At 38.8% G+C, this 26389-nt stretch overlaps 1 protein-coding gene across 10 annotated transcripts; it reads right to left on the reverse strand.

The window, feature by feature from the left end:
* Positions 1-4: 4 nt before the first annotated feature.
* Positions 5-26293, reverse strand: MPHOSPH9 (M-phase phosphoprotein 9). 10 transcript variants are annotated; one of them, XR_016458705.1, is made up of 26 exons: positions 25862-26293; positions 25417-25569; positions 23895-24027; positions 23065-23215; positions 21916-22005; positions 19209-19720; positions 18112-18235; positions 16129-16219; positions 15168-15274; positions 14638-14763; positions 13416-13852; positions 12594-12752; positions 11445-11532; positions 10518-10733; positions 9616-9663; positions 9167-9231; positions 8577-8678; positions 7417-7554; positions 6688-6863; positions 5745-5909; positions 5289-5409; positions 4389-4492; positions 3348-3559; positions 2754-2822; positions 705-2198; positions 5-587 (listed from the first exon to the last, which is right to left on the reverse strand). XR_016458705.1 is itself a non-coding variant. In XM_090120813.1 (25 exons), the coding sequence occupies exons 3-25, from the start codon at positions 23999-24001 to the stop codon at positions 2097-2099; spliced, it is 3510 nt and encodes a 1169-aa protein (XP_089976939.1). In that variant the 5' UTR covers positions 24002-24027; positions 25417-25502; positions 26122-26293; the 3' UTR covers positions 5-2096. The 10 variants fall into 10 exon arrangements, 9 of the variants coding, with proteins under 9 accessions (XP_089976939.1, XP_089976937.1, XP_089976938.1 ...); XM_090120813.1 differs by having other exon boundaries at positions 5-2198; positions 25417-25502; positions 26122-26293; XM_090120811.1 differs by having other exon boundaries at positions 5-2198; positions 26122-26293.
* Positions 26294-26389: the final 96 nt, after the last annotated feature.

Raw genomic sequence — 26389 nt, forward strand, 5'->3', positions numbered from 1 at the left:
AAAAAGGCAACGCGTTTGTGCTGAAGGCAACGAATTTCACAAAGGTTTATTAAAAAAGATCTAATAAGCCGTTGTCCAGCAGAGCGCACAGCGACTTCAGGCGTGTTTTCCAAACGTGCCCCACTTTTCCTTCTTTTGATGCTTCGGGGCTGATTGTTCAGGAGCGCCGAGCATTCAGGCTTCCCACTGCTTCCATCGGGAACTGCAGCTCCTCTGCCCCGCGGAAGGACGAGGCTGAAGGCACCTCGCAGCTATTGCTAAAAGGTTGGCCTAAAAGTTCACTAAGGGCAGCACTTAGAATCTTCCCCCCCCCCCCCACACACACCCCCTTCGGTGTTCGAATAGAACAGAAATAGCCTGAAGAGCTCCAACAGATGGAGGAGGGCTTTTGATTAAAAAATAAATTGTGACTCACGCTTCAGTTTTCTGGAGGTAATAAAAAAAAGAGTACATGAATATGAATAGTGCTGGAGAGAATGGAATGGAAATAAAGGGAGGGCATAAGGAAAGGCAGGGATAGAGCTGAATTGATTTACCTGCTCCTTTCAAATGCCTGTCAGGAAAATGGTGCCTGTTTTGCAGCAGCACTGATGAAAGAAAACAAGACCATTAAATGGACCCGAATGAAGTTTTGTGCTGATGGATGCCTTACAAGAAATCCTGCTGGCTCAATGGTGCTTTAGAATGGCACTTTTACACTCTACCTGTTCATAATTCAAAGTGGTGGAAAGAAACTTATTCAGCTGAATAGTAGAGTTGCATGGGAAAGTAGAGAAGCTTTTTTCTTTTCTTCCTCCTCAAGTAAGAATATGAAATACCATCAAAATTAAGCATCTGCTAGTATAGCCTGGAAGTATATTCAAGCAAGTTACTGCCAAGCATTCAGGCCCAATTTCAACATTTTAGAGCAGAAGGGAAAATGAGTAACTTGGAGGCCTGACTTCTCTGATCTTGCATCAGAACAACCCGCAGGGCAGGAGGAGATGCACAAAGCACTTGATCAATAAATAAAGCTTTTGCTAAGAAAAAAGTACTGTGCATTAACGTAGGGCAGTTCTTCATTAAATATCCTTAAAAAACAGCACTCTAGAATTAGAATCAGAGCTTCACGAGCTTCCTTCACCACAGCTATTCTGGCCTTTCCTCTGCAAAATAATCACATCATTAGTGGCTAAACATTTGGAACAAGGACAGAACTTGAAACACACAATATGATTAAAACCTACATTATTGCTGATGTAATATCCCAGACCCTATTATTGTTCTTGGGCTGGGAGAAAGAATCTAATTAAACATTTATTTAATATCAAAATACAAACTAAAATATCAATGTTGAACAGTAACTCAACAATATGCCAACGAGCAAATCTATATTTTTCACCAAGAAAAATGCATGTCTTGTTCACAAAGACAGCTCAGATTTCACTTGGAAGTGTGTGCTCTGAACACTGGTATGGCACAAAACCCACCCTGATGTAAAGCAGCAACTTGAGTGAGCGAGCTGCTGTCCTGCAGTGCCAGCTGCAGCTGAGCTCGCTGGGAGGAAAGCTGGCTGCTGTCAGCTGCATGAATCCTGGCCCCAACGGCATCAAAGCACTGCTACTGCTTGTAGTTTGACAAATACCCACCAGATGCAAATGAGAAGGATTTACTATATAACAGTAGTTGTCTACCACCACCAACTCATGTCGCATTTTGTATTAAAAGTCAAGACTTCCTATTAGCCAGTATTTACAACATGCCACAGACATTTACAAAATGGTGACAAAAACGAGTGCAAAACACAATCACTCTCAGAAAACAAGCTGCCTTTTAGTTTCTTATTATAAATTGAGTATCACTATTTAAAAATAATTAATATTTCTAAAAATATTACAATACAGGATAAACATTGCTTTCTCAAGTGTAACAAAAATATGTTTAAAATATAGGTGGCTGTTTGAAGTACAAAATATTGCTTAGTGTAAAGGGTAACGTGGTTGTAAAACTACTATTGAGGGTTTATAAAAATACAAAACATTTGCATTTACCAAGTGCATCATTATATATTAGTGCAAAAAAAAAAAAAAAGCATATTGGAATTCAAGAGAGAATTGTCAAAGGTTTGCAGAGGTACGTAAAACATGAAATCTTTTCAGGGTCATGCGTATCCACCCCAAATCTCTGTTAATCCTTTCCAAGCGATCTTCCAGGGCTTCCTAAAGGGAAACAGTTAACAAAAAAGGGAAAAAAAAGATTTAATAGCATACAAGATCCAGTGATACTCATTTTAGAAAGAAAATGCTATTATTCCTATGGTCAGCTGGTATCCTTCCCAACGTATTCCCTTAGCACCCAAAACCAAGAGCCAGACCTGCAGACTTCTCTGATTATTTTCATGTGGGTGCATCTGTGGGCTGGCATGGGTTTTCAAGACTCAGATCAACAAAAGTATGATATATATTTATAATTTTTTTTTCCTGAATTACTATAAGTCATCCAAACTTACACATTTTACAAAGCGATGCACACTCTCTATGTTTACACTGAGGTGGTAGTAAAAGATAACAGGAAATCTATGAAGTCCGGAGCCTATTTTTCATGTAGACTCAAACTTCAGCCATGTTCACAAAGGAACAACACTCAGTGGTGTGGTAGAATTCTTGCAGTCATTGTATTTATACCCATTTCAAAACTTAAACTTTCATCTAAGCTATGTAACCTCAGATTCCAGAGAAGCAATTGAAGAGAGCAGTTGGTAGAAGCTTTTTCACCTGATTTAATCTTGCTTGCAAGGTCATTCTTCCACCAGAACAGGGTATTCGACTCAAAGCAGCCTCAATCTAGTAACAGAAAATACTTCAGCTGTAAGTGACAGTTTCAAGTGCCAATAAACCTTCCTAACTGATCTTACAGAGCAAGAGGTGAGGTGCATAGATAACAGATACGTGCTCAACGTTGTTCTTAAACACTGACTTCTGTTACCATGATATTATGCCACACAAATATGAAATTAATATGTATGAGCAGCCGTTCTCATGGATCATTTTGAAGAGAACAGAAATAACTTAAATAATTTCAAACTTCTTAGTTGAAAGACTGATTTAAAGACATTGTCAGTTTAAATTTACTCCAACCTTTCCATCCACAGTGTGCTCGTGTTAAAGTGATCTTCCTTTAACAACGTTAGGGACAGGAAAGGGCTCTAGTTTCAGAGGTAGAACAGGAGTGGTAATGCCACATTCCTATGTTAACATTGGAAATCAGATGTGAACTTCAGCCACGTGCTGTGCAGGCATACAGCAACACCATTCACCTCTCATACAATAACTGCTCAGTCACAACTTTAAAATAAACGTGATTTTTGCCTGTTGCTTTTCTTGAGTCAGGTCATCAAAAAGCCTCTCTGTTTCAGCCAGAGTCGGAATCCTTGGTGTGTATGGAAGGTCCCCCTCACAAGGTGATGGCATTGGTTCATAGTTCTGTGCCCCGCTCCTCTCGTCCCATGCTGTTGCTTTCTTCATTCTGGTACTGACAGATTCAGCACAAGAGCCGTGTCTGACACCTGAACCTTGCCTTCCTATCAAAAAGCAACATTCCTTTTATTTGTTTTGTAATTGCCTATTCAATTATCACTTAAGACAGCAAAAGAAACAAGAAAAGCAGCACCATATGAACTGAGGACAGTGAGTAGCAAAGCCTCCTTAGCTTCCCTTAAGCACGTTTCCCAGAAGAATGCATAACAATTGAATGGGTCATCTTTCAAGTCATCTTTCAAACACAGCATACTTTTTGGATAACAGCCTCATGTAGTGTGCTCATTAAGAATGACTTTCACTGGTACAACGTTTCTAAATATCACCTTGTAGGCTAGTTGTCATGAAAACACTAGTCTACATAAATACATTAATAAAAGCAAAAGCAGAACATTGTGACAAGAATGACAGAAGTGAGAAAGATTTGGTTCAATTATTGTGGAAAAAAAAATCTCAAACAACTGGCTTTATTATATTTACTCTTTCTATTGCTAAACATTGCATTACAGACAGGAATTTTATTAGTTTGTCTGAGTATGCACATCTTAATATAGGCCCCTGTGAGATATGCACCATATAACTGAGTTAAACACAGGAGAATATATTGCCCTTCTTTCTCAATTCAATTATTTTTGTTTTTCTATTGTGTTTGTGCACACATACATAAATAAAAATAAGATGTTTGAATAGTATTTCTCAATTTACAGTAATAAGACAAGATACAGGTGATTTGCAGAAATTGGACTCCATAGGACAACGTGCCAGCTTTCTGTATTACAGTAAGAACTGTTTCATCCAGGAGATTAAAAGTACATTTTGTAAACTTAAAATTACAAGGGACAGTTTTTTCCCCTCCTTTGGGGAATTGATTACCTTCTGTATCATCAAGTGAAAGAAACTGGAGCCTTTTTCTTGGATTGCTATGCTGTAAAGTAGATGCAGGACCACTTTCCAGGTCATCTAGAAGTATATCAAATCTACAGAACAAGCAGCACACAACAATTAATTGCCAGAAATAATTTATCAGCTGACATAGTACTTCCTATCTTTTCCTGTTTTTGGCTAAATAAGTTATTTATAGAACAACTTCTACCCCACAGGAATTCCAGGTCTTCAGAATAGTGCTACTGGCACCATACCCTGCTGTACTCCTGTTTACATATTCTTGTGACTTTCTCCTGGAAGAGGCCAAACCACCCCTCCCAAACACACTGAGAAGCCCACACAGCTGCCTCAAGAACCAAAGTGGTGCCACACATTTCTTCTTCATGCAAGTCACACACTTCAGTCTTGCAATTATGTACATTCCCTGAAACTCTGCAAGCCTTGCCAAGCAAAGTTCTCTACAGAAACACTAGTTACCTAGTTCCAGTTACCAGAAAATTAAACTGGTGCATCTTTTAACATACTTACAAATGCCATGACAGGTAGATACTATTTTCAGCGTTGATTTACATTCCCTGATAAGCTACATGTGAATAAAGACTTCACAAAATTGTTCCACTGTTTTTGTCACTGATCAGTGCCACATCAGGATGTATAACAACAAATACATCTCCCCTTAGTAAGCTCTGAATAAGAGAAGTGATTCCAGATTCTTCCTTGCTGTGTTTTACTTTTTAAAACTTCACTTTATACATAGAAATCTTCAGGTGATTCAGATTTCCCATGACTTTTTAGGGGACCAAGAAACAGCAGGAACAGTCTTAAACCCGCATAAACATGCTGCTGCAATTGCAATAGTCAGAACAACTGTATTTGCAAAATTCATACCTTGTCACTGTGTTTTCATTTTTGCTAAGTAAATGGCTAAATCCAGGAGAGAAGTTCTCTTTTGGAGATCGTTTTGGGCTGTATGTCACAGACACTGGTGCCAACATGATCTCTCGCCTTGCTGTGAGAGACAAAGTGTGTTTAAGTACCTAAAATTTCTCCCTTTGCAGTATCTCCCACTTATGTGATCTGATGCTTACATATTTAACAAATGCTTTCTAAAGTGTCTGCATGTTTATTTGAATTATATGAGCAGCATATCATGACACAAAAGTGAGATTTTCATGCTTTCTATGATTTCAGGGGAATTTTTTTCCCCCCCATGCTATCTACTGGATTAATACAGACATCACACCTTTAACTATATTTCTTCTAGAGCAGACTCCCATTATTTACATTATCCTTATTGCATTTTCTTTTTGTGCAATGCAAACTAAACTTCAGAAAAGCACTTACTTGGAGTATTTGATTTCCTGTTTGATGGAGGAAGAGATGAAGACCTCTGGCCACAAGGGGAGCTGTATCGTTTAGGTCTCTGTTGGTCTCTACCTTTTTCTGGGGATCGGTTGGCAACAACAGAAGTCTCTACAAATCCAACAGTTTGACGCCGACTTGATGTTTCTATTTAAAAATGAAAGAGTTATTCTTTGATACAAGAACCCATAAACATTCTCCTGCACTCAGCTTTCACCACATCCACACCTAAGGCTGCCTCGTGCAAACACGTTTGTGCTGCTTTGCTGAAGATTCACTTCAGCTCATCATTTCCACGAAGCAGACAGTTTAACTAACTTATCACTGAGGATGTTTTGCAGAACGTAAGGGACAAACGATGTTAAATAATTGTTTAAATAAACAGACAATGGAAAGCTGCACAGCAGCACCGTTTGGTTAAGAAGGCTGGCATATCTGCCTCAACCAAAACTATAAGTGTTTACAAAAGACAATGTTTTCTAGTTACAAGGCTTCCCAGACAAGCATTTTTAGAATGGTTCAGTGCAGTTGTGCAGTTCTACAATACAAATGCCAGCACTCATAATAACATTCTGATACAGCACTACGAGAAAAAAAAGAAAAAGAATTTAAATAAACTGAGACTAAAGCCTGAACTTTGTTAAGACTCATTAACTGTTTATAAATACTGAGATATTCTTAGAAAGAGAACATCAACCTAACAGCAACCGTTGCATTCCCTCTATTTTCAACAAGTCACTACATCATTTTGAATTTTCTTAGGAAGACTCCAGAAATCTGCATGCTAAAAAACATGTATTTTATTCCATCACTGAAGTCTGAGTGCCTTAATGCTGAGAGTCATGAAACCAAGATACGTGCAGACAAAGAAAAGCCAGTAAAGACAAGTCTGGGAATATAAAAATAATTAAAAAAAAACGATTACTAGTTGTTGTGTCATCTTTTTCTGTCTGTGTACCCCAATCTTTAAAAGCTTTCATTTCTTCAAGTTCTTTAAAGGCTTTTATAATTGGTGCTTCTGACACCTCGTTGTCCTTCTTCTCAACTGTGTTCGGTGAAGAATCTTCTTGTGAGGAGTCTTTTTCGGGAGGAGAGTGATACCTTAAAGAATGGGCAGGGGGAGATAAAGTTTTTCAGCTTTATTTCAGCTATCCAAATGCAAACTGAATAGACCAAAAAAACCCAAAAAGAGAAATTAATTTTGAGTTTATAGCTGCCAAAGCAAGAATTTTAGACTTGGTCTTAATTTCAGCCAGGAACCTCAGAGGACTGCGTTACAGTGAATCCAAGAATCCTAAGTATAAGTTTGGTGATCTGACATTCAAACTAAATACATACTGAAAGCTACTGCTGTTTCTTTAATGTTGGGTTCCTTCATACTAGAAAGCATGTTGTTTTGCTTTTAAGGAATAGCATTTACAACATTGATATGTTGTACATATATATATGTGTATATATATAAATATATGTATATGTATATATATATATATATATATATGTATATATGTATGTGTATATATATATAATTTTATTTATTTATTTACAACTTAACATTTTCAGAATCTGGAAAATGAGTCTGGTCAATTTGAATAAAATTATGTTTTAGAAATGTTCAGCCTTACATCACAGTGGAGACTGAAGGAAACCAGCTCACCTGGAAGGAATATAGGCTTCTTCTAGTCTGTTATCTTTGGGGCTTTCTTGGACTTCCAGAGGCTGGCCAGTGAAGATTGAATACTCTGCTCCTGGTATCAACCACTTTCGCCTGCTGACATCAGGAGCAGCCAACTTGCTGTGGAAGCAAAAAAAAATTCCAAATTCTGAATGGTTTTGAATTTTATATATATATATATGTATAAAATAAGACAATTATTTATTCTAGGTAGACAGAAACAAACATGCAATAAAGCAAATAACTACTTTTTAAAATGTTTGTAAAGTTAAAAAAGTTCAATTAAAAGATTGCTAAAATATTAATAAGCAACAAATCAACTTCCAAATACATACTGGTTCTCATACCCTCCTCCTTGACAAACATGATCTTCCACATTCTGTTTTTGTTTCCCTCCCCCATCTCCCTCACTGTAGGGGAATCTCGTTCATAAATACTACAACAGCTCTGAACAGAAATCTGTACTTGTCAGTAACTAATACTGAAGTTAGAATAGTCAAAATACTGCTGTTCAATATATATACATAGCATCTATGAAACACATTATTGTATCATTTTATATTTCACAGTATCAGTGCTGACTGGGACAGACACACAAGAGGTCATAGCTAAGTACCAAAAACAAAAGGGGGCAAAGCTATTCAGGTCTTTAAGACATAGCAGCATCAAAACAGGAGATCAACTTCTGATTTTTGTAACATAAATTCACAACCCAAACTACATCATGTATTTTTAACTGAACTCCCATACTACTCTCAGCATACCTGTACATATTTATATTTAGAAAAACAGAAAGTATTAATTGGCCTTTCAAAATCAAAGACAAAGGTACAAAGAAAACCTCTTCTGTCTAATTGGATGACTTGATGTTTTTAAAAAGAATTTTTGCTGAGCTCTAATCAGCTGAGCAACTGAGACCCAGCAAATGCATGTAGAAAGACTGGAGACAGTCTCCCAAATCACACATTATCCACTTGTTATTTTTCAAATCATTTATTGGCGTATGAAGTCTCTGATTACATCACACGCGTTTAATTCAGTTTAGCCCATGGATTGACATCCTAAACCATGTTCAGCCAAAGAACATTTAAAACACTGTAGAGCACATGACCCATTTTCATATTATTGGCATATTCACTTACTTGGCACAAGAGGTTCTTAGACGACTCTCAGTAACATGACGAAGTTTCAACATATTTTCATGCTCTACCTGCTTGAGCTGAGCTTCGAGTTTTGAAACTGTCCTAATGCAGAAATAGCAAAGATGCAAAATAAGATTATTTAAAAGCCATATTACCTGAAGCTTACTCATTTTTTATTCAGATATCCTGAGTGGAGCAGAAGAACAAGAATAACTAATTTCTATTATCCACAAATACATACATAAATATGCATTTGAATTCGAAGCTGAATAAGTTAGGTAACCTAGCTAGAAAAAAGACAACTGCAGTAGCAAAAGCTTGAGCAGAAGACTGGCTGGACTAGCTGGGTGACAACAGAGGGGAAGCAACTCCCACTGGAAGAGGCTGAGATTCGGAATTTAGAAAACACACATTTCTTAAAAATAACAAGATTCATACAATATGTGCAAAGTAGCATAAAGCAACATGAAATGCTTCACACCATGCAACTAAAATTGCAAATCTACAGCCTTTACAATCTGAGAGTAAACATTTGGGCCACAGCCTGTTTTTAAAAACATGAAATACAGCAGCAACACATTCACATTTACCTTTTCAAATCGGAAATCTGGGTGTTTGCATCATGCAGTTTGTTTTCAGTTGCATTTAACGTATCCTACAAAGTACACAAGTGAAAAAGGAACAAGTCTGGAAACTATAAGAATGTGTACAGAAGAAAAAAAAAAAGTAACTTCAATCTTAAAAATAATGCATTAAACATGCCTTTCTATTTGAAATAAAGTTCCACTAAATGCCTTTGACTTCACAGTGTTTTGGCTGTCTATGACTGGAACATAACACATTTGAAACTCCCTCTTCTTCCCTTTGCAGGGGCTCTGAAGATGCAGTCCGAAGCTTTCAGCAAAAACAAGTGTAGATCATTCTGTCTGATCTTTTCCTAAATATCTAATTCAGATCATTCTATGGCATATTATGACAGCTCTTTACCCACTTTTTTTTTTTTTTTTTTTTTTTTTTTAAGTAACCAGTGCAGACTTACCTTTACCCTTTCGTGTTCTTTTCCAAGGGAATCATATTCTCCTAAAAGCTACAACAACAACAACAAACCATAAGGAGAGTAAACAGAACCAACATTTTTGTTGGGTGCTGTAAAACCACCTGAATTCCTTGTCTAATGCATGTACAAGCATTATGGGGTACACAGAGTGTATTTTAATATTATTTGTTACATTCTAGTATCTTCTACTCAGAATAAAGAGCAGGAGCTACTAAAATATTTATAACTGTCAAATGAATTACCATTAAAGGAGCTGATAACCAATGAAGCTGAACAAACCAGCAGAATTAATCACTGGCTTTGAAGCTGACTTTGTATTTTGAAATTTTAATTGATAAAAAGAAATGGTAAAATGAAAAGTTTGCAGATCAAATATCTTTTCCACTTAATAACCACTTTTTCCAAAACAAACCAGTTTAAACATTCCATAAAGTCATTACTAAAGAATCAGAGAAACAATTATTTTAATTCAAACTAAGATTGTACATTAAATTAACAGCTTGAGCAAGTTGTGCTGCCTAATGAATTCAGTTATTAGAAAGATAAAAAATAACTTATTCTAAAATAGATTTTCAATAGTATCTCTAAAATTAAGATAAACTAACAGTACATAAACTAATAAAATACCAAAGAAAGACTACAGCAAATGTTATCACATCAAGTACATGACTGCTGCTTTAACTGTTTGAAAGTAACTACCAAACCTGTACCATCACGTAATGGGTCGCCTAGGAAGCAGCCAACCAAGTATTTCTGCTCTCTCAGATGTGCATTAAGACTTGCCAATGCTACATTCTGAGTAGCTTTACAAAACACCCCCGGATGTGCTGCATTCATAGGATGCAATCTAATTGCAAATACAGGTGTTTTTTTTTTAAACTTACATTTTGAAACATTTTATTTTCTTCTTTTAACCTTGTATTTTTATTATCAGATAATTTATAAGCTTTTTCAAATGCTTCCTCTAGATCTTTAAGCCTTGACTTTAGCCTACTGATGGTATTATCCTTCTCTTTATTGCTTGTGCGCATCTCTTCAATCCGTTCTTGCAGCACTTTGGAGGTATTACTAACTCCATAAAAGCGTTCTCTCCAATCTGCCTGAAGAAGAAAAGCAAGATTAATTAAAATGCTTACCTAGCAGAATTTGATTTCTGAATCTGAAGTCATCTAAATAGAACAAAAGGGTACATCTGCTGGTGAACTATGCAAGATACTGCTCATTTTGTTATGTAGAAAGAACTGAAATGAAGACTATGCTTCCCAACATAGAAAAATGTCTAAAATGTGGAATAGGTTACTCTCCACACATCTGACTTCCATCAGAACAGGACACAACATCCTGCTCTTTGACCAACAAATTTAACTATTCAGTCATAAACTAAGTGGCCCTGACCTAGCTAGGAGGACTTGAGAGGTATAATTACACAGATAATATTTTTGCCCCAGTGCAGAAGGGGTTTGCTTTTAAGTTTTAATGAGTAACCGGAAAGGAAATAATCAGGCTTTTTTATTATTATTATTAATTCTGTTTTAGAGAGATTATCAGACAATATTTTACTATTAAACTTCCTTTGGCTTCTGAGAAGGGTTGCATATAGGCAAACGTGATTTGATTCAAGTGAGGAGTATTAAGAAACACAGCTAGGAAAGCCATCCATGCAACATACTGGCTGATGTTTTACTATGGAGAAAGGCTGAAAACAAAATATAGGAACATAGATCAGCCTAACAATGAACAGATGCATTTCCTTCTCCTCTTAGTTAAAATGCAACTTGAATTAATATATGTCACCAGGAACACATACTTACCACTTGCTTTTCTAGCATACTATTCTTATTCTCAAGGGTTTTTATGCGAGCACTTGCTTCATTCAGAGCTGCATCTAACTGGTCACACCTATTTGGAAGATAGATTTCTGTAATCTCTTAAGATTTCAAACAATAAAACCACATTTTAGAGCTGCCTTTCTTTCCTCAAGCATCCCCACTACTTCTGGTACCCAGCCTGTAAGCTCCTACCACAGAACACAGCCACTGCCATGAGCACCCAGCACCTCCGCAGAGCAGGGCTGTGGTGCTGTGCCAGGCAAGCAGCACACTGGGCACACGTGCAGAGACTCCAGATGGCTCTGAGCTCCGTAGCCAAAAGCAGCTGAGAGGCACCACTTCCACTTGAGCTAATTGATGATGCTGTGTGATAATTAGTGACTGAAATCATATCACAGGCTTCTTGTAACTCAGTAAATGACTGCTCAGAAGTCACTTTTAATAGATGGAACCCACTAGTACTAGAAGATGAGTACAAAAGAGTCCTGGCTGCCCACACGCTTTTTCAATTATTCTGAAGGCCATAAATTTTGTGAAGTATTTTAGCTGTCTAAATGTCTAATACATATTTTGGCTGGCAATAATGATATAAAATCACATTGAGCTTCTGCAGCAATCACTCAAGGTACAACAAACAGAATATACAGGTGAGGCAAATAGCCTCCAGTGTTAATACCTGCTCAAGGAGCACTGCCTGGCAAACTGCCTTTATAAAGCTACCAGTGAATTTAAGACTTTCCCTGTAAGAAAGATGAAGAGGTGTGATGTTCACCAGCATGACAGGCAAACACCATTTCACAACACTGATCCTTCCATTACAAATTGCTTAGGACTACCTCAGCCTGCCAGCTTTTGCTAAGCAAAACTTGTCCTGCCTTCAGCAAAAAGCCAGGTCCAACAAAGCCTCTGGTCAAAGCATCACACTTGCTGCCCAAACAATAATCTTAAACTAATCTTAAACAGATGCATTAAGTAACACAAAATGTGTGCTTAATAGTAGAATATCAGTATCACAGATGCATGAAGCATTCAGAACTGAGGGACAACAAATGCTTAAAGATATTCTAAACAAGCATACATAGCTTTTAAGGTAGAAGTAATATCCTGAAACAGAGGCAGAAGAAACAGTACCTGTCAGCAAGATTTTGATTGATTTCCTTCAGGTCTTCAGAAGCAGCAGTTTTATGGCTTGCCTCTAGCTGCTGTTTTAAGCTATGGATCTCAGCATCATAGTAAGCTCGTAGATCAGCTATGTGTCGAGCATGTTTTTCCCTCAAGTTCTGCCTAATCCTATATTCAAAAATAAGAACAAAAACAAATTTCCAGCTATCAACACGGCCATGCACTGCCAGCTGTATTCATTCAGACAAACTCAGCACATAAATATGTCTTGCAGAGATCTGCCACTGTCAAATTAAAGCAAAGAAAGCTTAGTCATCTAAAGCAGTGGCACAGACAGCTAAGGCTTGCACAGAAGTATTTACATTCATAATATAAAGCTTGAGACTCCCTTCTCTCCTCTTGTACTCTCTAGAAAAACATAAAATTAAATATGCAAGTCCACAAATACCATAAATACCATACCATAGGAATTTGAAATCTCTACCCAAATTAACTCCCTCATGCAGCCTGAGGAGCAAGCGTGGATTTTTATTTATATAAACAGAAATAATAAAAACATTAAAACAGAAAATTGTTTTGCTTTTCAGTTAAGGCTCTGACATCTATGGAGCTCAAGTGCCTTAGATGAAATACTAAGGTCTCAAAGACATTTACAAGAAGTGGTAAATGACTATTCTGACTCAAAGCTAACTCCCTGTACTTCAGGGAGAAAGGAAGAAGGACTGGGGGGGGATGAGAGGGGAAGGTGAGAGGGGGTAGCAATGCACAGCTATTTTCTAAGCTTTGAACTCTATCTTTTAAAAAGCAAAAACAAACAAAACAAGAACTTACTTTGACATTATCACAGGATCTTCAGCAGATGTCACTGAAAGACCATGGTCTGGTAAACTCCTGTCACCGCACTGAGTAACAGAGGATGGAGTCAGAGTCAGTGTTTCTTCCTCCTCAGTGTTTACTAAAATATCACTGTTAGCATCAGCATATGCCACTGGAAAGGGAGAGCTGGCCTTGTCTTCATTTTGGATTGGATGACTTTTCCAGAAGTCCAAATGCACAGCTCTGCTGCTGGCAGGATGTTTTGGAGAATCATCAAACTGAGACAAACTGCTTGTCTGTGAAAATGAGTCTGTGTCACAATGACTTGAAAATCCAGGATCTGCCATAGAGTCTGGAGAAAAAGGAGTACTCTCTTCAGGAATATTGAAAAAACAATGTCCTGGATTCTGTTGACCTGGTTTCATATGCAGGGTTGGGTCCAAAGTCAAGATCTAGGAAATAAGTTATAATGCTAAAAAAAAAAAAAAAACCCACACATTTTAACTTCTGTTCTTGCAAATGGAGTTACTCTAAAGGCATTACTCATCCATGTAATATATGGCAGGAATTATATTGAATATTACTACAATTATTTGATACTGACAAGCAACTGCAGAGGAGATGTGTAACAACTTAGAACATGGCATACATACTCAGAAGTCTGCAACTTGTTTCTGGGTTTCCAATAGCAATAAAAGACACATTTAGCATCTGCAACTGTCCAGAAAACTTCTGAGATTTCAGTTCTATATATAAAAGAATTAGGATGTCTGTTTGCAGGCTGAAACAATAACTTTATACAGTTACTAAAATTGCTTCATGGATTACATAGACAAGACAGCCACACATGCAAGCAAAGACTGAAGATTCTATCCTGGAAGTGGGTATAGAAATAGATTTCTTAAAGAACAGTTCTACAGGCTATGCCTATTCAGTTTTATGGGTAGAAGGAACTTGTCTTGTAGGTAGCAGTAAGAAAACCCTGCTTCTGCAGCTGCAGTTCCACGTGTGCCCTTGCACCATCTTCAAGGTTGTGCTGCAAAGGTGCTTGTTCATCCAGAGTATTCTTAGAGGTTCTTTTCAGCTGGATCACTTCCCAATCTCGTTCATCACACAGCTGCAAAAACTGCTGTTCCAGCATAACACTGGAGGTGGCAGCAGGTGCCAATTAATGGGAAAGCAGCCATAACCTATCTTATCTTCAAACTGAGATGTGAAACATAGATAGTAACTTTACCTCTGGTGGGTGACTTGTCTGAGAAGACGGCATAAAATTTGTCTCTGGCAGCTGGTTGTTTTCCCTCTGTCTTTTATGATAAATATCCTTCAGTGATGATGGCTTCATTTCATCAGCAGAAGAGAACTTAAAAAGGCAAAATTTATACATCAGTCTTTCTGAACACAATCCTCTATCCCCAATTAGGTAAGTAACCTTTGGGGAGGTAGGGGATAACGAAACAGCTCAGAATGGAGACAGGCTCTATCCACAGTACCTAATTTGAGTAAGTGTTTTTAATGAGGCAAATATGCCTTTAATATACTAGGTAGTCTCTTTGTCCCTTACACCACTTCTTTTAGATGAAAGGTCAGTAAACTGTAAGTGAAGGTAGCTGGGGAAAATGAATAATGAAGGAACAGAATATGAGATAGTGGGAAAACAAAGAGGGCTTCACAGAAAGTTTCACTTCAGGAGGGCTGATTCCATTGCAGAAAAGAGCAAAGATGACAAACAAATGTAAGACAACTCCTACAACATGTAAAGTTCACCTGGTCTGGTGATACTTCAGTGGAGAAAACATCAGCAAACTCGCTTCTGAAGTTCTCTGGTAAAGAGTGATACATCTCCTTCACATCTAGTTTCCAGTATGAGAGTCCTGATGAAAAGAATCATTGGGGAAAAAAATTACAAATCTCAAACTCATAAATCAGGAATCCCCAAAAACATTAGTAGGATGCTACCCTGCCAGCTAACAAGAATGATGTAATCGTTATTTGCATCCATTGCTTAATGATTTTATGAAGTATTTGTTAGCAGAAGTTAAAAAAACTTTCAAACCAAAGCAGAAGCAATATACATAATCAGTATTATATCACACAGCATCACTAACCTAAGGTATAAATTTATGAAAATACATGGATATACTCTTGGTTGTTCAAGTTTTATCCTCATTTACTACAAACTGCCATATTTCTAACAGTTCCTGCATAGCACTTAAACCTTACATTACCCAAGGAATAATTCTAGACAGAAATTTGATGTTACCAACTCTTCTGTTTGGTGCTCAGTCCCACTCCACAGATACAAAGAGACAGTCTACCAGGACTGAGAGATGTGTTTAAATCACACAGCTATGGAATTACACCCTTGGCTTCTATTATCATGCATTCCTGTGATTGCTAAACAAATAATATTAATATCTTAAAAGGTCATTTTGTCTCCCACCACGACTTTAACAGGAGTTATGTTACAAAACCGTTTTAAATACAAAACTCTGCCTTGGAACACTGAGGAATTTGAAGAAATGTCCCAAATCTGCCAGCAGCAACACTAAGTTTGAAACAAGACTAAGAGCAGCAGAATTTTACCACACTAAAAGTTATCAGCTTCTCGGTGCTCAGACATTCCTTAGCTCTCTGTAATTATTGGAGGTGCACTCCATCCAGTGAGAGTTCTAAAAACAAAGAATTCAACAGAAAAGGAATTTCAAATACAAGATGTTGACTATACCTGAAGCTTCAGACACTACAGAATTCGGGCTTTCAGATGGCTGATTGAGGTAAAAAGCGTAAGGTGGCAAAGCAGCATTGGTAGAATCTGTCTAAAATTAAAAAGAAAGAAGTTTATTATAAAAACTGCACAGCAAGGATAAAAGAAGAGTATAACCATAAAAAAAAGAAGAAGAATGTTGTTAGATCATTTAAAAAATTATTTTAAACATTTTAAACATTTAATTACGCATCATGACCCTAATCTATATAATTTGGATGCAGGACAATTGCCACAGAAAGGGGAACCAAGCTAAGCCATGTAATTAAATAATACTGACATTTTCCAATTCACATGACAGGCCACTTCAGAGCATTCCTGAGTTGAAGTGTTACACAAGAACACATCTAAACCTGCCTGCTCCTTAAGAGGCACACTGAGGAATGGCTTATCAATAAAGTGTTACTCTTTCCTCATCCTAAGACTGGAATTACTTACAGTCAGCTGTTATGACTCCACCTACCACAGATCAGGAGGTAAATATTGCCTATCATCATAGATAGATAAGATACTACATCCCCCCTAAGATAGTGCATATTCTCCTTGTCTTCACTCCAAACTTTCTAAGCAGTCTCCCCCCCTATCATAGAAGCAATTCTGACAAAGCTGGGAGCAATAGGTGGAAAAAAAATTTGCTACAATTCTCCTTCTCAGTAGTCCAAGGAAGAAACATCGTTGCCATTATGTGCCGATACAAGAGCAACTGACTAATGGTACCTCGCTTTGAAATGCTCATCTCACATTGCTCTTTTCTACCCTACCCAGAGCTTTTTGTTCCATCACAGCAGCTTAGAAGACACAACTTGGCAAATTCATACAGCTCAGAGAACTAAAGTAGGACTGTAACCACTGAGTTAATGAAATTAAGTAGATTAAAAAAAAAGCCTAAAGCTAAAAAAAAAGCCTAAAGCTTTTCATCATTTTCCATGAAGTAGATTTTCACCTCAAGGCTATTTTGTCCCTTTTAATGTTTTTATTTAGGTATTCTCCTTTGCCTAAGGAGGGAGAAAGGAAAATGTAAGAATTTAATTGCTTTCCCTTCAAAGGAACAAAAAGATAGAGTTTTATTCAAGATCTGAGTTTCTGGCACTAATTTCCTCAGGCACCCTCCTGAAGCTAAGAGAAGAAAAGAGACAATCCACAGCAGTAATTAGACTCTTGGTTTGAAATATCCCTTTAGAGGAACATCATATTTCCACTGACAATTGAAGCAGACTAGAAAGAGCAAATCTAAACAGCTACCCTCACCCTTTCAGGATCACCCTCAAAGTGACCACAGGAATGAAAAGAGACCCTGCCTTGAGTAAATGATTCATATTTTCTAGTTCTCCTATTCTCTTGTAGGTGGAGCCATTCACAGTTTCAGGAATTATGTCCTTAAAAATAGCGTAAGGAGAAAGGTTTGTGATGATTAATATGCTCCAAGTAATCCCAGAACTTCACAGTTACATGTATGATGAATGTTTGGACAATTATGCTGTATCACATCTTTTAAGGTCAGGAACATTTTACGTGCTTAAATTTCTATCCCAAAAATAATCAAATTTGTGAACATAAAGAAAAAATAGAGAAGAGGCAAAGGGATACAACAAACAGGAAGTCTTCTCATTTGGGGGGGCACCATAAGTTACCACCATCTGAAGATTCAGTTGAGAATGTGACTGCTATCTCTTTAAGGAAACAACATCTGCCACAAAGACAAGCTAAGACAAAAATAAGGCAAGGAATAAAATAAGTCAAAATGACAACATTAGAAAGTAGAGGATGACCCAATAAGTAAATGCTGCTCACAAGAACTTCAGACACGAATGGAAGCACTGCTACTCAAATGCTTAAAGCTAAGTATGAAAGCATGTACTGAATCAGAATATACAACTCCCCAAAAAAAAAAGTCAGAGTGATGAGAGTAAAATTAAAAACTAACACTAAATTAAGAAGACTTACATTCTCAAGCAGTGATTTTTTTGCCCGTTCGTTTCCTTGCGTAGAGTTCACTTGTACTTCTTCTGTGTTCACTCTTTTTGGTTGGTTTTGTTTCAACTTTTGTGCCCACGATGTTAAAGACTTACTGGATGGCAAGCAACACACAAACATACCATAAATACACATTCCCCTCTGTAATGGAGGAATAATCCCCCCAGAAATCAATTTCAATAGAAAGGAAGAAGAAGATAGTGTCATTGAGATGCATATCGTCTATGCTGAATGTTGAAATAACACACTCCCAAACCCAACCCTCTAAAAGCAGGATCAGTTTCATGACATGCTACCAAAACAAGTTCATCTTTACCAGCCTCCATTCTTCCAACAGCGAGGAAGTTTTACCTCCACAAAATACCATCAAGGATTCACAGACAACGTGCTGTCTGTGTGAACTCTGCTATTGCCCATGTTTATATGAAGCCACTGCCTTCATATTCCAGCCCAGAGACAGTAAAGTACACTGTTAAATTCTGCACAGCCAGAGAGTATTTGGACAGCATTACTGCCCAGCTACTTTGGTTCATCTACAACCGATCTCAGCAACAATCTATTCACCTACTGGACAGAGCAGAACAAATGAACCAAAAATAAATCAACCAAACTGGAAAAGACACACAGTAGGAAAACTCACACCTCTGGGTGTTGTCTGAAACAAAGTACTACTGCAATTCATGCACATAAACTAGCAGAGAAGTCTGGATACAACAGCAAAATGCCATGTAAGGTTAGTATTCAGTACCTAAAATTCTAGTGCATAGATAGAACACTATGCAAGCTGCAGCTCAGCTTGTATTTACAGTAAGAAGCAGATTTTTGTATTTTTCCTCAAACACAACAACAACAGATAAGCACCACACATGCAAATATGCATCACCCAGAAATGTCAAGCTAAAAAAACGTATCTGTCTACTAAGCAGAGGGCTTGGGGGATTTTTGTGCAGATTTTTCTTCTAATTCTTCTTACCATCAAGATGCTCCATTCAATTCTTAAGTGTTTCTAGTTACCAACAATGGGGACTGTATAATAAATCAACAGACTTGGAAAGTTTACTACTTACCTGTTTTTTTTCCTGCACTGATCTTCATTCACCTTATGTTCAAATTCAGCAGGAAAAGCATGATTCCTTCCTGATGAACAGTCCTCTATTTGTTTTGATAGAAGTTCTCTTGTACGTTGAATGCTGCCTACAGCTGCATTACTCTGCAATCCTGCTGCATCACCCTGTCCTTGTGCAGTGCTCTCCATGCAGTCTGTGCACTTGATAACATCATTAGATTTGCTAGCATTCAGCTCAGAGGCAGACAGCGTGCCGTACCCACTGTTCATGGAAGCATCATTTGCAAGACATTCCTGATATGGATCAGAGGCATTCGGATGAAGTTCGATTTCATTAGATCTAAGCTGATTGACAATGCATCCATTTCCTTCAGAGACTTCAGAATGCATCCCCATTTGACTTTCTAGTGACGAAAAGGCATCTGTAGACTTCCCAGGCAAACTCCTGCTCTTGCCAATGCCCCAGTTGCTGGTCTGCAATTTCACTAACTGCCTTATTTCATTCTGAATCAGCTAAAGAAAAACAAAAGGCAAAATTCCCATGAGATCATGCTCTAAGTCACATTTATATTTTGATGTAATTTCAATTCACGTTACTGGTGAGAGAACTGGAGTACTTATTTCAAATAATTCCTATTTTTCAATGCGTAGACATCTCATGCATGTAGTAGATAGAATGCATACTGTGCATAACAGTAAAAGGTGAATGGTAACAACTCCCAGTTCCAAGCAGTGAATTACAGTTTTGAGCAGTCATTTCTCAGTGCAAAAAACAGTGCATGCAAGTATTGGCTGCATGCCTTTAGGACACCAGTTATCCACCATCCACCTAAAGAAATTCAAGTTATCTGGGTATCTCATGAGAAGTGGATGAAGTCTTAGGTTAAATTTATGTCTAGAATTTATAATTTGGATTTACAATTTTAAAGATTGGAAGGATGCTTTAATGGAAGTATAAACCATTACTCTGTTACACTAATAGGAATAATGTACCTCTGTAAGATTATTTACATAAAACTTAGCTTCAAGATAACTGATTGCTTTGGCATCTGAGAGTGGAGCAAACCTACAATGAGATCATTTGAAGTGATCTAACAGGTTGTTTAGTGTGCAGTGCCTACACAGAGTTATTTCAGTGTATTAGATGAGGGGTGTGTGCGTGTACGTGTGTGTGTTGTTAGTTTTACAGTTGAGCAGTGTTATACTGAAACAACTACATTTCATTACAGTCAAGGGCTACAAAAAGCCTTCATGCCAGTGCCCATGTGGGAGTCCTTTGGCCTGGAAGTTGCCAACATAATAAAAAAGGCTTAGTTTCAGAGAAACTACATGTAATGCTTGTCAGAATGAAGCTTGGCATGTTTGACAGACTTGCATTACAATTAATTCAATTTCAGCTCAGTCTTTCAATGAAAAAAAAGAAAATCAGGGATGAAGTTCCTGCCATAACGGAGGTTTTTGGCGATTTCAGTCACAAGTGCAGCAGCCATTTGAGACTTAATTCTGTGATTCAACTCAGTTGAAAAAGGTTGAGGAGGGAGAAAAAAAAAAAAGGGAAGAAACAGAGTTGTTGGGGGAAAAAAAGATGATTATCTGCTGCCATTTAATGTTTGTCATTAAGGATTATTAATTTTGTCTATTATTCTTATTAGAATGTGTTGAATTTCCTGTTTTTTATTAGGTCACCTGCATACTGGTTTGTTAGGAATAGCTCCCTCTAGTTTATCATACAACTGAAATTAAGTTATGGTCATTGATCTTTGTATTTAGTGTGGTAATTCACACAGCTGCTAAGTCTCTGCTGATACCAAAATCAAAACTCTTCCAGAGGTATCCTTTCCTATTAATAAAGACAAAAAACAGCAAAGCCAACACAACAGATTAGTCAAGACTACCATAAGCAACAGGTGAATCAAACCACTACATTCAAAGGAAAGAAATATAGGGTAAGGAAACATTGGTGGGAGAAAACCAACAGAGTGGGAGAGGAAATAAAAAAAGGCAGAAGGGAGAAACAGGAGATAGGATAAAAGGACAGTACCTCTTGTTAACTCACTTCAGGAACTGTTGGTTACTACTAGTGCAGAGTGCATAAGGGGATGGAAAAACAGCAACCAAAATGATGAAGACATAAGTATTATGTATTTACAGAATACTGCTCTTATGCATACATATACATTTCTTCTGGCTTCATTGATAATTATGCTTCTGCAAAAAACATGAACCATCATGTGTCAATTTTCATTCTCAGAAAGGAGAATGTTGAACTAAAAGGTGAAAGAGGTGTTCAGCTATCAGAGCAAGTGCTTTTTCCTATGCTTTAAATTGTCTAGATGAGGAAATTACATTTTCTTGTCAGAAGAAAATTGTATTGCCTCAAGATTTCAAATGATATGGTTATTAAAAACAGTTTGTGCCCAGAAAGTCCAGTTATCATGAGGGCATTCAAAATCATAAGACAGATAAATAAGCCAAGAAATTTCACTGCTGAAATGGTTCCTACCAGTTCCATTTTTAATTAGCCACTACTACCTCAAATATTCATCATGTAAACTGGCAATCCAGACATCCATTTCCACTACTAGCCTGAAATACAGGTCCAGCACACTCATGGGGAAGGCTGGGAAGTGCCAGAGGCCATACTGTAGAGAAAGAAAGAAAAAGAAACGTTCAGCCTAACCTATCCACATGAATAAATCATTACTTACTTGGATTTGATGGTGGAACTGTTCTTGCTGGGCAACTATTTGTTCCTGGCATTGTTTCTGTACCAGTCTCAACAGCTGTAGCCACCTTGCCTATTTAATCACAAAGTAAAACAATTAAAGCACGATCGTGTTGCACCTCTCACCTTTCATTCTAGCTACACAACAGTTTTGCAATATTATAATTCTGTGCTGGACATCATATAGACTTTTCACAACAGCACTGGGGCTGTGTACCCCACAATACATGCAGTCCCCTATTGCCTCAGTCAGAGGAGACAGTAATAACACACCACACAAAGAAGATGATCCCTCTAAACAGAAAGGTAGTATGTGTCTACCATTAAGTTTGATTTTTAAATTGAATAACATAAAGGAGTTATTCTACCTAACTTGAACAACTTAGAAGCAGAAAGAGGCAGCAGGAAAGTAAAGCCCAATTTTTGTAATGTTGAAGTCTAGGAAACAGAACACAGACATCTACATTCTTTCCTTGGATCTGTTAAAGAGCACCAAATTAAGCATCTGTCAGAAGACATTTTATTGGACAACAGCCAAAAAGCTCAAAAATTCTGCAAGAACAAGTCCATGGTGTGGAAACTTGATGTTCTCTACAGAGGCTAAAAATAATGATCAAATATAAAATAAAAGAGGGAAAAACATTTAAAAAGGGCTTGAGCAAATAGGCTTTCTGTACGTAAATTACTACTTTTGTGTCATTCCTAATGTGAAAAAACTAATAATCTACACCTCTTTACAAACTGAATGAATAAACGATAGAAGGGAAACAGTCATTCATAGTAGAAAAAAAAAAATCAACTCATTTCCAGGATCACTTCAGACTTCAGCATAAAGTGCTACAGTTTTAAAGGTTTAAAGTTTTAATTAAAAAAAAACTTGGAATCCTTATCCTAACACTGAAAAAAAAAAACAGAGTACTGTTACTGTATAACACTCGTACATAAGAAAAATCACAACAAAATCCATCTGAATGATTAGTTCACAGCATAATAAATGGATCTGCCCCATTAAAGAATAAACATTTACATAATCCCTTACTGGTAAACAATACCACCGTTAGATCCATCTTGCAAAACGCAGAGCAGATACATTAATACACTTATTTCTTTTTCAATAAGCCTTAACAAGTACCTCACAGTTCTTCACAGTTTCAGAGTCAGCATTCCCACTGTGCTGGATATCTCGCATGTAGGAGGAGAGCAGCTCAACAGAAGCAGCAACTAACGAGGACCTGGTATTCCCTGAGTAACCAGAAACTCCACTGGGATTGGCTGAGGGGCTCCTAGTGAAACACGAGGAAAAACTTCAATTATTTACTGTGCCAGCTGTCCAGCATAGCAGCCACAATGATGCTACAGAACCATCACAGAATTAGGTGCTTAATTTACAGTGTGATCCTAATCAAACTGAAAAATAAAGTGCTGTGTTCAGAAGAATGAGGATGTTCTTCAAGAAAATGCCAAACCGCTGAAACGATGAGTTACAAAGTTCAACTCCACAGCCTTGTTTTGAGAAGCTGCACCAGTTGTTAGAGCAAGTCAAGAAGAACCTCTCCTGATCTGGCAGGTGGGCAGCTACTCCGTATTTGCCCTCCTTATTCAGTGGAAATATCTTGGGCACTGAATGGAAAAACAATTCCCTTTTTCTAAGCCACTGTATTCTACAAATGACTTAATGTACCACACGGTCCTTACAAAGAATAATCCCTCCTAACTTGGCCAAGAGTGTTTCTCCACTCCTCCACTCAAGGAGACATGAAGCAACAGAAGTCAGTAAGTTTTTAAGGATGAGTTAAGTCTTCTTTTAATGAGGCTTTTCTCATCAAGCATTTTATCTGCAATTGTAAAAAAAAAACTGAAATATATTGCAGTGCCACCACGGTAACAGTGCTAGTAAGCATACCATCTACACAAAGCAAAAATATTAAAAATATGTTAGGAATTTCTCCATCGTATCATTACCTGTTACAATTAAAGTTACAAACACAGCTGTGGGTATTTTTGACATCAGAATCTGCAGAAGATGAAGAGATCTCTTGCACAGCATTCACCAAGTCATGACTTTCCATATCTTAGATCCAAATATGAGTATACCCTGCAAACATGAAGAATTAAATATCACTCTCCTATTAAAAAAAAAAATAATAAAATTAAAATGACTTTGTAGTTTGGTGAAACAGAATTTGATTGCAGAGGCAGTTCTTTCAGTCAAGCTACCCCAGGGCATGCAGCATTCCAAGAAGAACTTCTCTCTCTTGCCCAGAGCTACACTTGCTAACAGTTGCTGCACTGTACTTGCTGTGATTGTCACAAGTCCACCACACAAGACTGGGCTAAAAGGGGAGGGGATCAGAACCAAAACACCTCAGGTAGAGCACAGGCGTGGGTCTTGTTGGTTTGTTTCAAACCTGGGGCTCTACAGACAGTTTTTGAGACCTCTGTGGAGCACAATTAAGAAGTGAAGGTCTGTCCACAATCCATTAAAATCCATGGAAGAGGCTCTGTGCCCTCCCCTGAAAACAGAATCAGAACTACTGAGCTAGACTGCAGCAGCCCAATTCAAGCACAGATGGTGTGTGCTCAATATTAGGCTCATTTTTCATTTTTTTCCCCCCCTCACACACATCATGCTTGTTTCATTATTACTGCATAACATTAATTCAAAAAGCATTACAACTGCTTGAGATTTTTTTTTCTTACCAATTAATCACAAACCAAAATCCCACATCATAAAAACATATATAAAAAATAATTGTGCATTGGTCTTGCAGCACTCAAAGCAGCAGTTTACAGGAATGGCAGCATTAAGTATGCTTCTAGTTTCAATATGTTCATCAAGAACAAAAGAACTTGAAATATATACATTAATCAGTTTTTCTACAGTGCTTACTTCAGCATCTCCTGTGCCCTGGTGAATCCATCCCATGCTCTAACACTGCAGGAAAACCTTACTATTGTTTGGTAGAACAAAAGGAGGCATTAAGAAACATCATCCTAGCAGCTTGTGGTCATATAGAGAATAAATCCCTGTTGCCCTGCAGCAGCCCAATACCTTCAAAGCACAGCCATTCTTTACAGGGCTTACAAGGACACGCTGCTGACTTTCACGGATTTAAGCTTTCGTTATTTCACATCTCACACTGATAAAGTGTAAAAACTCATTTCTACCAGAAGGAAACTGCTGGACAGCTGTCCAATTAATCTCTGTCCTACTGCTAAAGCGAAGCAGGCCGTAGTAAAATGCTCTGTTGGCAGCTTGCTACTTGAACTCCTCAGAGCACAGCTTAAAATGCAAGAACTGGAAGGAAGTTATCACGGATACACACATCCCTTTGGCAGAGCTTCCTGGGAGAAATGGAAGCGAAGGGGAAAAGCTCATTTCTTCTTTCTGCCAGGGCCAGCAGTGCGAGGACACGAAGGTCATCGTGCAGCTGAGGCAAGGGGGGCTTCAGACAGCCCGGGCTGAGATCACGGTGCCCCTTACCTCAGCAGATGGGTGGGCCTTAGCCGTGGCACAAACTCGTTTCGTAACCTCATTAGAAGTCTGCCCGCAATGAATCACACACGGAGCTGTAACGGGGCCGAGAGCAGCTCAGCTGTCACCTGCTGTTTCCATAGCGCAGCACAAGCCCTCGTTCTGCCAAACCCCCGCACGGAGGAGCAGGATTAAGTTAGCCGGGAGCGATTTAACTCATCAGTACGGCTCCGGGTGCCGGCACAGCCCCGGGCCCCGCCCCGCTCCCCACACAGAGCGCCTGCAGCCGGGCCCTCCTCGGGACCCCGGCTTCCCCCTCACAGCGGCCCCTCTCTCCGTCCCCTCAAAGTCCCGCATCCCCCCCCGCCACTCAATAATCGCCCCTCTGTCTCCAGCTCTGCTCCATTCCCTCCCCTTCCCCCGCCGCAGCCCCTCAGGCCCCGACCCCTCTCACCCGCCGCGGTCCCTCCGGCTCCGTCCCCTCACGGCCCAGCACCCCCCACCCTGCCACCACTCTGCCTCTCCTCACGCCGAAGCCCCGCCCCCGCGCTGCCATTGGCTACTGCCCCTCGCGTTCCGGGATGTTGACGGCGCCTCCACCCCTGATTGGCCGGAAGCGCTGCCACTCTGTGAGGAAGGGGCGGCGCGGTGCGGGCGGCCTCGCGGCGCTGAGATACGACCAAGCGCTGCCGTGCTGCCGGACTCTCGCCTCACCAGCTGTCCTCGGAACTCATCCGGTGTCCACCCGCATTGTCGGGAGCCGTCCGGGAGCGGCTTTGCTCAGCGACCGTTCAGCGATAAACAAGCGCGGCTCCCTACTCCTCCCCGGCGATTGGCGGCCCACTTTCGAACGCGGTGGGGCGGGGAGGGGCGCTGCGGCGAGAAGACCGCACGCTGATTGGATACCTTGTGCGCGCGCCAGGACGCGCCTTCCGCTCGGATTGGCTGAGCGGGAAAGGACGCACGTCGCCGCCAGAGGATT

This window comes from Phasianus colchicus, chromosome 18 (genome assembly GCF_987193195.1).
Source record: "Phasianus colchicus chromosome 18, bPhaCol1.hap1.1, whole genome shotgun sequence".
NCBI lineage: Eukaryota > Metazoa > Chordata > Aves > Galliformes > Phasianidae > Phasianus > Phasianus colchicus.